The sequence below is a fragment of the Penicillium macrosclerotiorum genome (genome assembly GCF_028827735.1).
Source record: "Penicillium macrosclerotiorum strain IBT 26536 chromosome Unknown utg000010l_segment0_segment0, whole genome shotgun sequence".
In the NCBI taxonomy this organism is placed as follows: Eukaryota; Fungi; Ascomycota; class Eurotiomycetes; order Eurotiales; family Aspergillaceae; genus Penicillium; species Penicillium macrosclerotiorum.
The window spans coordinates 3,360,218-3,374,536 of record NW_026643089.1 but is presented as its reverse complement, the minus strand read 5'-3'; the positions used below and the strand labels follow the sequence as shown (position 1 = coordinate 3,374,536).

The 14,319-nt window shown below is 51.0% G+C and overlaps 6 protein-coding genes across 6 annotated transcripts; 3 read left to right on the top strand and 3 right to left on the bottom strand.

Annotated features, from left to right (window-relative positions):
- Positions 1-39: 39 nt before the first annotated feature.
- N7462_010813 (complex I 30 kDa subunit family protein) lies at positions 40-1,035 on the top strand (the record flags this gene model as incomplete). The annotated part of the gene is made up of 3 exons (XM_057082527.1): positions 40-211; positions 277-926; positions 982-1,035. The coding sequence occupies 3 exons, from the start codon at positions 40-42 to the stop codon at positions 1,033-1,035; spliced, it is 876 nt and encodes a 291-aa protein (XP_056929567.1).
- Positions 1,036-1,520: 485 nt separating this feature from the next.
- Positions 1,521-3,018, top strand: N7462_010812 (BUD22 family protein; the record flags this gene model as incomplete). Its single annotated transcript, XM_057082526.1, has 2 exons — positions 1,521-1,787; positions 1,861-3,018. Coding segments are annotated over 2 exons (1,425 nt in total), but the record flags the coding sequence as incomplete, so codon positions are not given.
- Positions 3,019-3,359: 341 nt separating this feature from the next.
- On the bottom strand, positions 3,360-6,132 carry N7462_010811 (Zn(II)2Cys6 transcription factor; the record flags this gene model as incomplete). The annotated part of the gene is made up of 5 exons (XM_057082525.1): positions 3,360-5,291; positions 5,350-5,435; positions 5,503-5,768; positions 5,834-5,965; positions 6,050-6,132. The coding sequence occupies 5 exons, from the start codon at positions 6,130-6,132 to the stop codon at positions 3,360-3,362; spliced, it is 2,499 nt and encodes an 832-aa protein (XP_056929565.1).
- A 985-nt stretch (positions 6,133-7,117) lies between these two features.
- N7462_010810 (putative proline utilization protein PrnX) lies at positions 7,118-8,170 on the bottom strand (the record flags this gene model as incomplete). Its single annotated transcript, XM_057082524.1, has 1 exon — positions 7,118-8,170. One exon carries the CDS (start codon positions 8,168-8,170, stop codon positions 7,118-7,120), a length of 1,053 nt encoding a protein of 350 aa, XP_056929564.1.
- A 527-nt stretch (positions 8,171-8,697) lies between these two features.
- On the bottom strand, positions 8,698-10,197 carry N7462_010809 (proline dehydrogenase family protein; the record flags this gene model as incomplete). Its single annotated transcript, XM_057082523.1, has 2 exons — positions 8,698-9,556; positions 9,617-10,197. 2 exons carry the CDS (start codon positions 10,195-10,197, stop codon positions 8,698-8,700), a joined length of 1,440 nt encoding a protein of 479 aa, XP_056929563.1.
- A 1,672-nt stretch (positions 10,198-11,869) lies between these two features.
- N7462_010808 (uncharacterized protein) lies at positions 11,870-13,798 on the top strand (the record flags this gene model as incomplete). The annotated part of the gene is made up of 5 exons (XM_057082522.1): positions 11,870-12,083; positions 12,164-12,316; positions 12,371-12,493; positions 12,557-13,362; positions 13,436-13,798. 5 exons carry the CDS (start codon positions 11,870-11,872, stop codon positions 13,796-13,798), a joined length of 1,659 nt encoding a protein of 552 aa, XP_056929562.1.
- Between the last annotated feature and the right edge of the window lie 521 nt (positions 13,799-14,319).

Genomic DNA, 14,319 nt, shown 5'->3' with positions numbered 1-14,319 from the left:
TCGTCCCCTCCTGCCGCAGCCATTGCTCCCCCTCCCACAATGGCATCCGCTCGCTCTCTGATGCGCTTGGGCTCTGGCCGCTCAATGGCTTCGGCCTCGAGGGTCATGCCTTTGCGCGCCTTTTCCTCCTCTTCGCTGCAATATGCAGCGAAGGCCTCAACACAACCGGGCTCGCCGGAGCCGGAAAACATGCGTCAGGCGCAACGGCCTCGTACGTGAACCATGCCAATGGGATAGAAGAATGAAAATTGAACTAATTGGCTTCTTAATCTTCAGCTTCTGGTCCCCTCCGAGCTCCGATCGTCAATCCTACCGACAAGTATCAGCAGAAGGCCGACGGCCTGCACGCCTACGGACAGTACATCATGTCCTGCCTTCCCAAATATATCCAGCAATTCACCGTGTGGAAGGACGAGCTTACCGTTTATACTCCTCCGGCCGGTGTCGTGCCCGTGATGAGCTTCCTGAAGAACCACACTTCTGCAGAGTTCACCCAGATCTCTGATATCACTGGTGTCGATTTCCCCACCCGTGACCAGCGCTTTGAGGTCGTTTACAACCTGCTGAGCGTCCGTTACAACTCCCGTATCCGCGTCAAGACCTATGCCGACGAGGCCACCCCTGTCCCCAGTGTCACCGGTCTGTTTGAGGGAGCTTTGTGGTACGAGCGTGAGGTCTGGGACATGTTCGGTGTTTTCTTCTCCGGTCACCCCGATCTGCGCCGTATCATGACTGACTACGGTTTCGACGGTCACCCCCTGCGCAAGGACTTCCCCTTGACCGGTTACACTGAGGTGCGGTATGATGAGGAGAAGAAGCGCATTGTCATTGAGCCACTGGAGCTCACTCAAGCCTTCCGTAACTTCGAGAGCGGCTCCACTGCCTGGGAGCCCGTCGGTGCTGGCCAGAATCGGACGCCTGACTCGGTAAGCCATATTCTTTGCTCCACACTACGGACACTTATTAACTTCACCCGAACAGTTCAAGCTCCCAACTCCCAAGCCCGAGGAGAAGACTGAGGGGGAAAAGAAATAGAAAGAGACTGTACGCGTATTACTTTACTTTATCATGTTTGTATGTACATATCGTTAATCGATGGTGTTCTTCGCCCTCCACCAAAAATTATGCTCTATAACGTATCGTCTTGAAAATATATATCTCGCTATTCGTGCTGCTAAGCCAGCACTAGAGCCCAATTCAAGTAAAAATGCCGAGGCTAGCAAACCAGGGATATCCAGCTAAATCATGGGGCTTGAGTGAACCTTATGTAACTTAAATATAACAACCTATGAAATATTACCCTCACATTGACTAGGTAGGAGATAAGACTGAACTGTTTCCACTCTAGAGGTAACGGAGGGCGCGAGGCGGAGAAGCTTGGCAAATGGTCCGCCCAAGGGAAAAAAAAAAAAGATCCGCAAATCGCATTAGCAATCGCGCGATAGAACATCGAACCTTCCCCTACGACTTGGGCTTTTGCGGAATTTTCCTTGTCGCAGCTTGGAAACTTGGACTCTTAGATTGATTTTACGCTTCCATCTATCACCATGCCTAAACGAAAGCTCTCCGAGCTGAACGTCCCCGCTCGATCTGACACTCGCAAACTCTCGATAAAGGCTGTCCGCCTTACAACCAAATTCGACCATGGCGTATTACTTATTTCCCGAGGCCTTAAGACAGCCCGTGGCTTCGAGAGGCAAAAATTGAGTCGGCGAGAAAAGACCGCAAAGTCCGACTTTAACAGACCGACCCTGGCCCGACTAGCGGAGGAAGTGGAAGCATTGAAGGTTTGACACCGGAGTTGAAAATAATCAACGTCGATGAAGAGACTTGCAAGCTAACCCAAGGCTAAAATCACAGGCCCTTGACTACCAAGTCACCGCCGAACGATATCTCTTCAAGCAACTATCCAAAACGAAGCGGATTGCGGAGACCGCGACCTTCAAGGAATTCTCAGAGGCAAAGAATGTCTCCACGGAGGGACCTAAGAGCAGTGCGGAGTCGAATGTCTTGGGTCGATTGTTCAAATCTACACCCGTGAAGAATGTGATGCCTGATATTTTGGATGGCATTCGCAAGTTGCTGGGCGTTGAAGATGCGCCGGCTGGCAAGTCGGGCAAGGCTGGAGCCAAGAGCGATGCCGCTAAGAAAGAGAAATCAACACAAGCGAAGAAGTCTGAGTCTATTTTTGGCTCCGAAGATGAGAAGCTGTCAATAAAGGCGCAAAGGAAGGAGAATACCGAGCTGGACTCAGACTCCGACGAAGATATGAATGTTTCTGCAGAGGAAATGGACTTTGATAGCGACGATTTGGCACAGTTTGACTCCCGTCTTGCGCCAGGGTCTGACGTTGAAGAATCAGCTGATGACGAAGAAATGGCTGATCTCGGCGGGAAGAACACCGTCGATTTGGATGACATTTCAGACTCAGCGTCAGGCGGCTCTCCTGACATTTCAGAGGACGAACAGGACGAGGAAGAAGAAGAGGAGGAGGAAGAACAGAACTCTCCACCGCCGAAAAAATCCAAGGGCTCAAAAGCTTCTGCTGCTCCCGCACAAAGCACAACCTTCCTCCCATCTCTAATGATGGGTGGTTACTGGTCCGGCTCAGAAGAGGCTTCGGATGACGAGCAAGCTGCTGGCCCACCCAAACGCAAGAATCGAATGGGCCAGCAAGCCCGGCGAGCGTTATGGGAGAAGAAGTATGGCGCCCAAGCGAAGCATATTCAAGAAGAGCAGAAGAAGCAGAAACGCAGCAGAGACAACGGCTGGGACACTCGAAAGGGAGCAACAGATGGCAGCGCGCGAGGGGGCCGAGCAGGCCAAGGAGGCAGCCGAGGTCGTGGCGGCTTTGGTGGTAATGCTGGCCGGTATAATCAACACAGTAGCCATGATGGCAAGCCGAAGGGTCCGCCCAAAGACCAGGGACCGCTGCATCCTTCGTGGGAAGCGAAGCGTAAGCTCAAGGAACAGGCCACTACTGCTACATTCCAAGGCAAGAAGGTTGTTTTCGATTAGTAGTATTCTCATGTTGTATATCAGCCACTGCCTACTGCCTACAAGATACTCTATTTCCTAGTTACCGGTCAAAAGATATTGTGAATGAATCTGCAGACTACTCCATTCATCGGCATATGTAGAAAGCACAACCTTCATCTACGAGTGGCACAAGTAAGCGCCAATACTCTCGCAAGATCTTCCAATCTAAAAGTGAGAACCTGACAGTATTGATATAATCAAAAATAGGGATGCAAGAATGGTATATAGAGAAAACAAAAATAACCCGATGCAACCAAACGGGAGAGACTGAGGAAATCGCTGGCTAAAGAAAGACGCCACATTAAAAACATCGTGCCCTACTACTCATTCATGAACTGCAACCATTGAGAATCCGTGCTACCTGGAGTCTTCATCTCGGTACCAACCATGCCCGAAGGATGACCCTGATTATCCGGCTCAAAGCAAGGAATCGCAGTGAACTCGCCCAATTCCTGGGGGAAGTTTGATACAAAATGATCAAAGCCAAAGTGAGGCATTTGAGATAGAGACTGGTGTGAAATGGAAAAGTTGTCCGAGGCAGAGAGACCACTGCTAGGGCCATCGCCTTCTAGAATCTCCTGACTGGGCCCTTCAACTGCAGATCCCGATCCGTTTGCACCTGCTGACATGACTGGCGGAGTTATAGGTAATCCAGGAACAACGGTTTTCATAGTAGATGGGTCTGTGATATTGGAACCCACGCCTTGCTGGATACCTGGGTCATTGGCATAGGCTTCTTGTTGCTTCCAAGCCATCGTGGATGGCGACACGGGCCCGGTTTTCCAAAGCATTTCCCAGTTTTTGAAACGGTCGTAAGCGGATTCAATACTACCACCATTATTATGGGCTTGTTGGGTTTCACTCCAGGCCTCCAGGCGGCGAATGGCGCGCTCGAGGGCTTCGATGACACTGACAGCTGAGCGAGCAGAACCAACACCCATCGACATAATTTTGATAAGAGAAATTCCTTGCTCAAGAGCTGCCCCAAGACGTTCGGTTCGTTTGGTCAAGCCTTGCGCAAGAATCACCAGCAAGGCCGCACGACACGAGCTGAACTCAGTGAACGATGCACGTGCAAGGCCTGTCTCGTCTCTGAGAAGGCGACAGAGGTCAATGATTTCAAGGGCTGCCTCGACACAATCTGTAACTAGGGTTGTCCGATTCTTGGAGACTCCCGATGGGCCTTTGAAAGCGTTGGGATGCGAGGAGTTCTGGTGAATGCCCCTCAGGCTGCTGAAAAGGAATGGCCGCCCGATGAAAATGCGAGTCAGACAGTAGTCAAGCTTAAGGTGGACATTAGAGCGAAATAGTGGTCCTTGTGGGTTGAGGTCCCGACAATTTGTTTCTTCTGGGAGAGTCGACCACCATTCCAGCAAGTGCTTACGAATGCTGAGCAGTCGTTCAAGGCAGTCCTGTTGTTGACCTTTCCGACAAGTTCGGAGCGAGGTAATATCGTTTGAAACTTCTCCCAATTTTAAAGTCAATGTGATCAACGCCACCATATTCGTGTGGTTAGATGGTTGTGATGCCGGCATTATATCTGGGAAGTCGACTGGAAGGGGAGCGTCAACATCAGCGTCCGATAACGATGCTGGTCTACCATGAAGGATACTGATGCGTTTCTCAATCGTATAGGCGGTCCAGAAAACTCGATTTCGAGTTTCCACCATTCGAGGTGAAAGGCCTTCGCCATGATATCGCCGGTGCATTCCATTTTGAATCGCAAGCTTCAGCGCTAAGCCGAAGTATGTATAGCATAGACCCGACGTGTCAAGAGGAAGTAAGTACGTTCCGATCAACAGGCAGGCTTGCACACTCCGAACCGATGCGGTAGCGATGATATCCGGAAGTAACTTCGAAGCAAATTGATAAAAAGTCAAGCCAACCTCATCCTCCGAGAAATGGTCTTGATTGGCTGTAGAGTCATGTGGTAAGCAATTCACTGGCGTTGTTGATTCCATGTGGGCAAACTGGGTGCCCACGGCCAGGACCATCAAGATAGCGCAGACAGCGCCTGCATCATCCGGGGATAGACTGGATGGGTTGGTATAACAGATATTGAGTTTCTCACGGAGCCAGTCCTCTTCAACGTAGAAGTTGTTGGTCTGTGCATATTTGAAAAATATCTGGACAAGAAAGTCGGCCACATAACGTGGAGGAAGGCAGGTGATCGATGCCGAAACCAATGAAGACCCAGACTGGAGTTGCGTAGCTCGCCATCGCTCTTCAAACGGCTCCACCTCGGTCGAGGCCTGCAGCGATACAGGATTAACAAACCAGACAATCATTCCAGAACCCTCATTGACTTACCTCTGGTGCAGTTGTTTTCATCCACTCGTCAATCTTCTTGCGAATCTTCATAGAGAAATTGAGGTAGGAGAACTCTCCAGAATATTCTGCCCGCCAAACAGATGCGTCAGATAATGCCGTGGTACAAGAGGAACATGTGGAGATAAAACTCACGTGTGGTGTTGTCTGGTAGAGCCTTGATTGTGAAATCTTCCTCATCAATGGCTAAATCCTCTAAATCGTTGGTATCTTCTTTGGTTGACACGGCATCCGACTCTGAGTCCCGGTGTTTGCTTTTCAACTCGTCGGCAGCCTGGCGTAATGACTGGATATCGAACTTGATGTCCGGAATATAATAGGACAAGAGGCGTTCCATATAGCGTACGCGCTCTGCTTCTTGGATCTCATGCCGACTCAGCGAAGCAGCCCTATCCAACAACCTATCGCCGTTATTGATTCATTAGCTTGGGACGTAATCTCACACTCCCGCATTTCTGCAACTTACGAGAGCGAAGTCGACCGGGTTTTTTCGCTGGGGTCGATATGGGTGAAATTGCACTGTCGGCGATAGCGAAGGCACCGGCGACATGGCACCCCGCCTTCACATTTCTCTTTCACCCTGCGGCAACCATCGCATCTGCACGCGACCAGGAACGTTAGCGGGGTCAAAGACCGTTGGCCTCCACAGCATAGGGAGGGGAAAGGGCAAAAAGGGTCGTACGCTCGGACAGCTCGTTTGCGATTCTCTTCAGCCACCCGAGGGCGCTTTTGTTGCTGTGCAGGAGTCTGAGCCGAATCGTCCATGACAGGCGGTGTCAACGAGGCCACCCGGGCATGATCTGCGGAGAAGTGGCGGAGTCGGCGGAGTCGGGCGGAGGGGAAGTAGTCTGAGGATCTAGGAAGATCAGAAGTACAAAGGCGCCGAGACGCAGTAGGTAAGGGTGGCGACCGAGGGATGTTGAAGCGGCTGGAACGAGGATGCCGGGGTTGGTCGGCTGTGGAGGAGAAATTGGGAGTCGCAGTTATCGGGTCGATAAGCAAAGCAATTCGGTTCGCGGTCCCGCATCCTGGCAGACTCTTCTTTCGCTTCCCCCAATTCCGGCGCCGTATACTTCATTTGTCTCATTATCTGCCCGTTTCCTATTTTGATCTTCCTGATTTGAGCATTCGTTGGACTTCTTCTTTTACCTACAATCCAGACTATAGAATCATGGACTTAAGTTATCGATCCCCCGCATGTGGGGATTGGACTCTTTTCGTTTAGGCGTGCGGCAACCCCCAAATTCCAACCGGCACTGCTGCCGGTAGTGATCGATGGCCCCCAAGCCGAGCGGAGAAAGGGGCAAAGCAACAAGATAGGAAGCTTGGCGTTGATGGCTTTTTGAATTAGGATAAGGATTATTGTATTGTTTTAAACTACACTTAAAGTATTTGGGATGCTCTTACCGATTTCCTCGGGTTAGGAAGCGCCTATGCAAGCGGCGCGTTAGATCCATGCAGTATAGACCCCCATTGCCGACTGGTTCATATTGCATCGAGTTCATCATCCCTTACATCATCCCATATTGAATCGACCCCATGTGGTTATTTGGCGATACTGCCGAATGTGCATTGTATAGTGATTATCTTTTTCTTCCCCTTTTTCCAATTTCTTTAAATGACTTCTTCCCCCTCATCAAATCTTCGGAATAGAATCTTAGGATGCTCTCTCTTTTAGATCTAGCGCTTGATGAGCCACCTCTATTCTATTAAAAGTCACCCTTTCCACCGGAAAACATCTCACTGGGAATTAAAATCCATCGACGTGAGTACCCAGTTCTCTCCGATTTCCAAGTTCCAACACCTTCTTCCCCACCACAAGGTCCATCAAGCCCATGCCCACGCACTTGTAAATGACGTTGGCGCCAGTCGGGACATCAATTGCCCTCGACGACCCCAGAGTCGCCAAAAGATCGCCCATTTCAAGCAGTTGGTCTTCCGCGATCTTTGCCGTGATGAGCTCGCCCGACTCCTCAAGACACGCGGACTTCGAGTCAACATAGATCTTGCCACCGCCCGACAGAAGCGTCTCTGTATCAATCTCATGCATATGAGGCTTGTACGAGCCAATGAGCGAAATAAAGCGCTGCTTAGGCGCGGACTGTAGTGCGGAATACGAGAAATTGGGCTCCACGGAGGGAGTGCAGCTGAAGATCACATCGCAACTTTGCAGCTCCTGGAGCAGTCTTTCATCGTAGTCTGCAGTGCCTTCTTTAGCTAGTGAAGTCACTGACAAGCTGGGATATCGCTGGCGCAGATCGCTAAAAACACCCTGCTCCATCTCCTCCAACCGCGCCCGCCCGCGATTAATGAAGGTGACTCGGCGGATCTGGTCTGGGTATAGCAGCAAGGCTAGTCGGGCATGCCACTCCGCCTGACGTCCCGATCCAAAAACAAGGATGTTCTCCTTCTTGAGCATAGGACACAGCACAAACAGACTCATCGAGGCCAACGCTGTCCGGAACGCCGTGACTTCGGCGGCAGCCAGGAGACCCTGTAGGCGGCCATCTGGACAGAAGACATTAATGACGCCCTGGATGCCATCTCTAGCAACCGTCACGATCTTGATGCCCGTACTCGTGGTATCCGAAACTGGCATGAAGATACATGTGTTGTCTGCCTTGGTGGCAAAAACAGTACGGAGAGGTTGATGAATCTGTTTCTCGGATTCAGGAAAGCTCGACTTTGATTCTGTTGAGATCGTGACTAGGCCTTTACCTAGAACGTCAAGGAACTCATGGCACTGAGCTTGGGTCAACCCACGGAAAATTTGGGCCACATCGGGCTCGGAGAGAATGTGCATATTGGGTTGATGAGTATCTTTCAAGACTAATATTGGTTTATTGCAAATTGGGGGTTTTAGCAGCGAAATTGGTGGGGACAAGCACTCCGAGACATGGATGTGGTTGCACAATATAACCGACGTTCGGATGAGCTCCCCGATAATCGCAGCCTGAAGAGGGGTAGCCCGGCCTCCTACTCGCAAATCAGGGACCAGTTTCGCGGCCACACCAAGCAGATCCGACTAAATTTGCTATCCTCTGAACATGGAAAGTCATTCCGGCATGCCTTTTATCCTGTAATTTTATCTACAAACACGATAGCTGTGCTTTTTTTAATTATCCAATAAGAAACGAGGATGGGAGTCATCTATTTTCGAATTCATCGCTATCAACCACAAAACCATGACTTATGAAACGCTAACGCCATCTATCAATGCATAAAAAACACGCGTAATGCATTAAAGCCCCCACAAAGTCAAAGGTGAACATTGGGAATCATTGCTGAATAAAGCAGTCGCCGTGAGGTTAACCAAACCAAATCATCACTTTAGTTGCCCTTTCCAAAGATGACACGGCAACGGCGTTTCAATTCATTAAACATGGCGATCTGAGAGTCTTTGGTCCGTCCAACAGCCTCGGTGTTCTCAACAGCGCGACGCTGGAGGAAGCCCATGCATTCCTGAACCGAGCCCCAGGTCAAAAGCTTGAAAACATTGGGAGCTGCCATGGGCGAGGCGCCAACACTGGCTTCAGCACTCTCGAAGCCCTCGATCAGCTCGCAGCTCACTTCGTCAGCCATGCCTTGAAGCTGGGCGTAGCTAAGATCGACGCCGTAATCCTCGCCGCGTGCGGCTTGCTGGAGACGGAGAGCGTGGGCCTTCTGCACTGATTCGCGGTTGTGGGTGGCAATAATGACATTCACAGGCGGCAGTTCCGTCGGCGTCTCCTTCGAAGGAGCTTGCAGCATAGCATTGTACTTCCGAGTCAGGAGGGCTTCGACGACCTCGTCGTAGCAGCGATCAGTTCCCTCCTTCTCGGCCCAGATCAACTGACGGGGTTCGGTCTTCATGTAGGCGCCGCGGACAAGCTTCACGCCAAGGGTGTATCCTTCGGCACGGGCAATTTCCAGGTGACGAGCGAGGGTTGCGGGGGTGGAACGAAGATAGGCCTGATATGTGCCGTAGAAAATGGCGCGGCCGGGGGTCTGAGAGTTGCAATACTTCTGGTACTTCATGATCCATGCCTCGATGCCAGGCTGCACGGCCTGCTCCTCGGCATCAACCAGCAGGCGAACACCGCGGGAGATCGCCAAGTCGCAAACTTTTTGGATTGAGGTGTGCATGAATTCCGTAGGGGGTGCTTCCTTCTGCAACAGGCGAAGGGCATCAGTTCCCATGCCAGTGAACCTAACGAGAAAAAGAATGAGAGGCACATCACTGATAAGGGCTCATAGAAGATCAACTTACTTTAGAGCAACAAAGTCACCCTCCTGAGCCATATCGACGGTACGCAGAGTACCATCGAGCCACATCTGGATCTCAGCCAAAGCGGCCTTTTCATCAATCGCGGCCTCCTGGTTCTCGCCAACCAAAACTTCACGAGCATAACCAAGAAGGACACCACGACATCCAAGGTCCTTGATGTTGCGGATGGCCTGCTGGACTTCGACCTTGTTTTCGCCTGCGTTGAACTGCTTATAGATAGTGTGCTTGACCAGCAGGTTCAAGAGTGGGTTTTTGGAAACATCCCACAGAGCCGAACGGGGATGCGCCAACAAAGAGAGTGTGTAGATGCAAGGCTTGAGCAGAAGGGGCGAAGAAGATACGGAGAGCACCAGCAATGATCGCAGGACTGACGATAAGGGAAGTTTTGCGAGAGGTGCAGTCAGCTCCTTACGCGCAACTGGTGGCGATGTCTGTGAGAGTGGCTGAAAGACCGCACTCGCAGCGACAGAAGACCTGGCGTTGCCCGTGCCGCTGACGAGTCGAGAGTTGGCCCGAAGAGTGCCCTGGGCGCGGGGCACCCGCACTGCGCGTGCCGCCTTCATGGATATTGATGGTAGTGTTGTGTTGATGAGAAGGTAGTGATAGGTCTGAGTATCCCGATAAGGGGAAGGGAGTAAGCCGAGGACCAGTCCGAGGTCAGCTCAATAGTCGATAAAAAAGATGCGTAGTTGGTAAAGAGAGTCGAAGACCGCAAGCTGAAGCTAGTGTCTTGTAGAAGAGGCTATTATAGGTCTGTACATCATGGGACCTGAGCTGACCAAGGGCCCGGTGGCAACCGGTACGGTGAGTGCGACTTAGTACAGGCCACCCGGCAAGCACTCCCGTTACCGCGAGAAACCTCATGGTTTCGAGTTCAATAGAGCTTTACGGGACGGAGACCGGCTCGCGGTCATTTGGGAATTCATATTATTCATAGTTTTCAATTTGCCGTCTATAGAGTGGACTGCGCGCTAGATGAGATTTTTTGGCTCGGCTGGGACTATATACTCCACTTTACGCCCGAGAGATAATCGGGATCACGTCTCGAGAGGATTTGAGCGAAGAATGTAGTAGTAAATCAAGATCGCGCTGATTCTAATTTCCTCTTCTTTTTCAATTGTCATCCTACATCATGGTTGGATTCCCTGACAGCATCCTGGCGCCTGCCCAACGCCAATGGAACACGACGAGGAGGGGATGGACGATAAGACTCTGTCATACGGGCCGGTTTGATAGGCGATAAGAGCAGCACGGGCCACCGATAACCTGGCGACCGGCCCGGTTACTTTTGTGCAAGCACGTCGGCTACCCGCGGTGTCTCCGTTTGGCTCCTCGATAGTCATCATTTTGCTGTTTTCCATTAATCATCGTATGACATTCTCCTGGAGCTTCCATTACTCAATTCCCCAGGCCAGATGGGTTCCCATGGCTATCAACCCCATCCTACCCCAGATCCACGTGATTTCTTCCGGGGCAAATGATCCACGAAAATAAACTCGTTCCCCTGGCACCCAATCGGTGGCAGACCGGGGAAACTTTGGACCGTTTCCTGGGCGCTGTTAACCAAGCGGCAAAAACAAACGCGCAGCCCAGCCAGCTAGCAAGGGTAGATAGTCGCCGGAATCAATCCTATTTGACATACGTACACCTCATCAATTGAGTCGCGGCCGGGCCGACACCTGATAGGAGAAGCTCGGAGCCCGAACGCACCATCTTAAACTATAATTACGCCCACAGATAAAGTGGCTGATAAGAGTCGCCGATCCTGAAATGAACACCGGCGCCCCCACAACGGGCGCCATGCTTGGGATCCTTCCGTCTGTTTCTAGACTAGATAGGTGCTGCTGATAATGGCATCTAGCCTCTCCTAGCCAATACCCGCTCTGAATGGCGCGGAGCCATTCCAAATACGCTTTCTCTTCCGACCAGCGGAGACTCTTGTGCTTCCCCGCAACTCGACCGAACTGTCTGGCATGGATTTCCTTTTTATGCACGAGGCTACTTGCCTTGCTGACCTGCCTGTCTCAAATCTTTTCTCGATCCTGCCTGTCTGTACAATCTGCAATATTTGTTGCCTTTCGGCTGCGAGTTTCTTTCCGTTCATCAGTTTTATTTACTTGGACTTGAACGTCCCGGCTCATTCGCCGATAACATATTTGAAATCATTTCTTGTTCTTCTCCCTTCATTCTCTCTAAGCCAAAACGCAGTCTTGACTCAAGGGACTCATACTCGTCATGGACCCGCCACCAAAGGCCCTCGAAGCCGGTGTGGCCACTTACCCTCCCTATGATGACGACCTGAAGACAGCAGGAGAGGTCGACAATTTGCCCAATTCGGAGACTCATCGTGGTTTGAGCTCCCGACATATCCAGTTCCTGGCCCTGGGTGGTTGTATCGGCACTGGTCTGTTTGTTGGAAGTGGACAGACGTTGTCAACGGTTGGTCCTGGTATGTTCTGGTGTTGAAAATCCGGAGTGGTCCCGGTGGAAAGGGAAGGGTTGGAAGATATTGACTATAAATCCTTATAGCCCCGTTACTCATGGGATACATTGTCATGTCAACTGTTGTGTATTTTGTCATGAATATGCTGGGTGAAATGACTACTTATCTCCCCGTGCGCGGTGTCTCTGTGCCATACCTGATCAACCGTTTTACCGAGCCCAGCCTAGGCTTCGCCATTGGTATGCAACAAGTCTTCCATTGTTTTCAAATACTCAGTATTGACTAGAAAATAGGATATAACTATTGGTATTCCTTTTCAATGCTGACGGCATCGGAAGTTACGGCGGCTGGGCTTGTTATCCAATACTGGCCGTCTTCAGTCAGCGTTGGAGTATGGATTGCGATCGTGTTGTTCGGTAAGATAGATCTCTGACTCGACAGCGCATACAATATCTGACCGACGAGTGCCTTGTGACTAGTGATCCTTTTGCTCAATATCGTTGCTGTCTCCTGGTACGGCGAGGCAGAGTTCTGGTTTGCCTCTCTGAAAATCATCGCCATCATCGGCCTCATTATCCTGGGAGTGGTACTTTTCTTTGGCGGCGGCCCCAACCATGATCGACTCGGATTCCGATATTGGCAGGAGCCCGGTGCTTTCGTCGAACCGTATCTTGTGCCTTCAAACGTCAACACTGGTCGTTTCCTCGCCTTCTGGACTGCTATGATCAAATCTGGATTCTCATTCATTTTTTCTCCGGAGCTGATTACCACCGCCGCCGGCGAGGCCGTCTCGCCCCGTCGTAACATTCCCAAGGCCACCAACCGGTTTATCTATCGTCTCTTTGCATTCTATGTGCTAGGAAGCTTGGTCATCGGTGTCACTGTAGCATACAACGATAAGAACCTTCTGCAGGGCGTTGCTAGTGGCGGATCCGGCGCTGGCGCTAGTCCCTTCGTGATCGGCATTCAGAATGCAGGCATCAAAGGCCTGAACCACGTTATCAACGCTGCCATCCTCATTTCCGCCTGGTCGTCCGGTAACTCATGGGTCTATGCTGGATCACGGACCTTGTATTCTCTCGCTCGCGAAGGCCAAGCCCCGAAGATCTTCACTCTCTGTACCAAGAATGGTGTGCCGTACGCCGCGGTCCTGGTCACCTGGTCTATCGGTCTTCTGTCGTTTTTGAACCTGTCAAGCTCAGGCTCCAATGTATTTTATTGGTTCACCAACATCACTACAGTCGGCGGCTTTCTTTCCTGGGTTCTTGTCGGGATCGCTTATCTGGTATGTTGTTCCTCGCCCCTCTCATCTGTCTTTAGATCTCCATTGGACCCACCAAGCTAACTATATTCTGCAGCGCTGGCGCCGTGCTCTTGAGTTACATGGACTTCTCGATTCCCGACCATATAAGACCCCGTTCCAGCCATGGGGAGCGTACTACGCTATCGGATTTGTGTCATTGCTGGCGCTTACCAATGGCTACGAGATCTTCTTCCCGGGCTCTTTCACGGCCTCGGGCTTTCTTGTTTCCTACATTGTATTCGCTATTTTCTTTGGGTTATATCTCGGCCACAAGATCTGGTACAGGACCCCATGGATGGTACCTGCGCGCGATATCGATATCTTTTCTGGCAAAGACGAAATTGACCGAATGTGTGAGAAGGACATTGAAAGGCTGCCTCGCAACTGGCTAGAGCGGGTGTGGTGGTGGATTGCATAAACTTTCTAGATAGAGGCTATAGAAGTTATAGAGTGGAAACACTGGTTATCGCTCCATATTGTTGAAGATAATATCAAGGTCGAGAGCAGAATCGAAAGAATGATAAGATAGACATTCTTGACAGAAGTTCCCCTACCTGTATATACACATGCTGATTGCCGGCTTTCCTATCGGATATCGACCATCTACATCTTTTAGAGCCGTTCTCAATTATCATGCATTGAAATATGATCTCGAGTTTTCATTCTTTGTGGGGTGCCTGTACTAATTAAATCAGTCGTACAAAAATGAACGAGTTTTCTTCGTTGGGTACCAGATACCTTTGCTGCCACTCCCGCCCCACTGGGCGATAGCTGACCGGCCAACCACTGCCCACCCGTCGCTGACTCTCCGGGCCGGTGGTTCCACCCGGGATTCTTGCCGGCTGCTCATCATTCGCCGGCCGACGAAGAGGGTTCCTTGTGGGGAGTACACTGTACTTTGGAGCTTCGCCATGCGCGACAGCAACCGCCGCCGGTGTT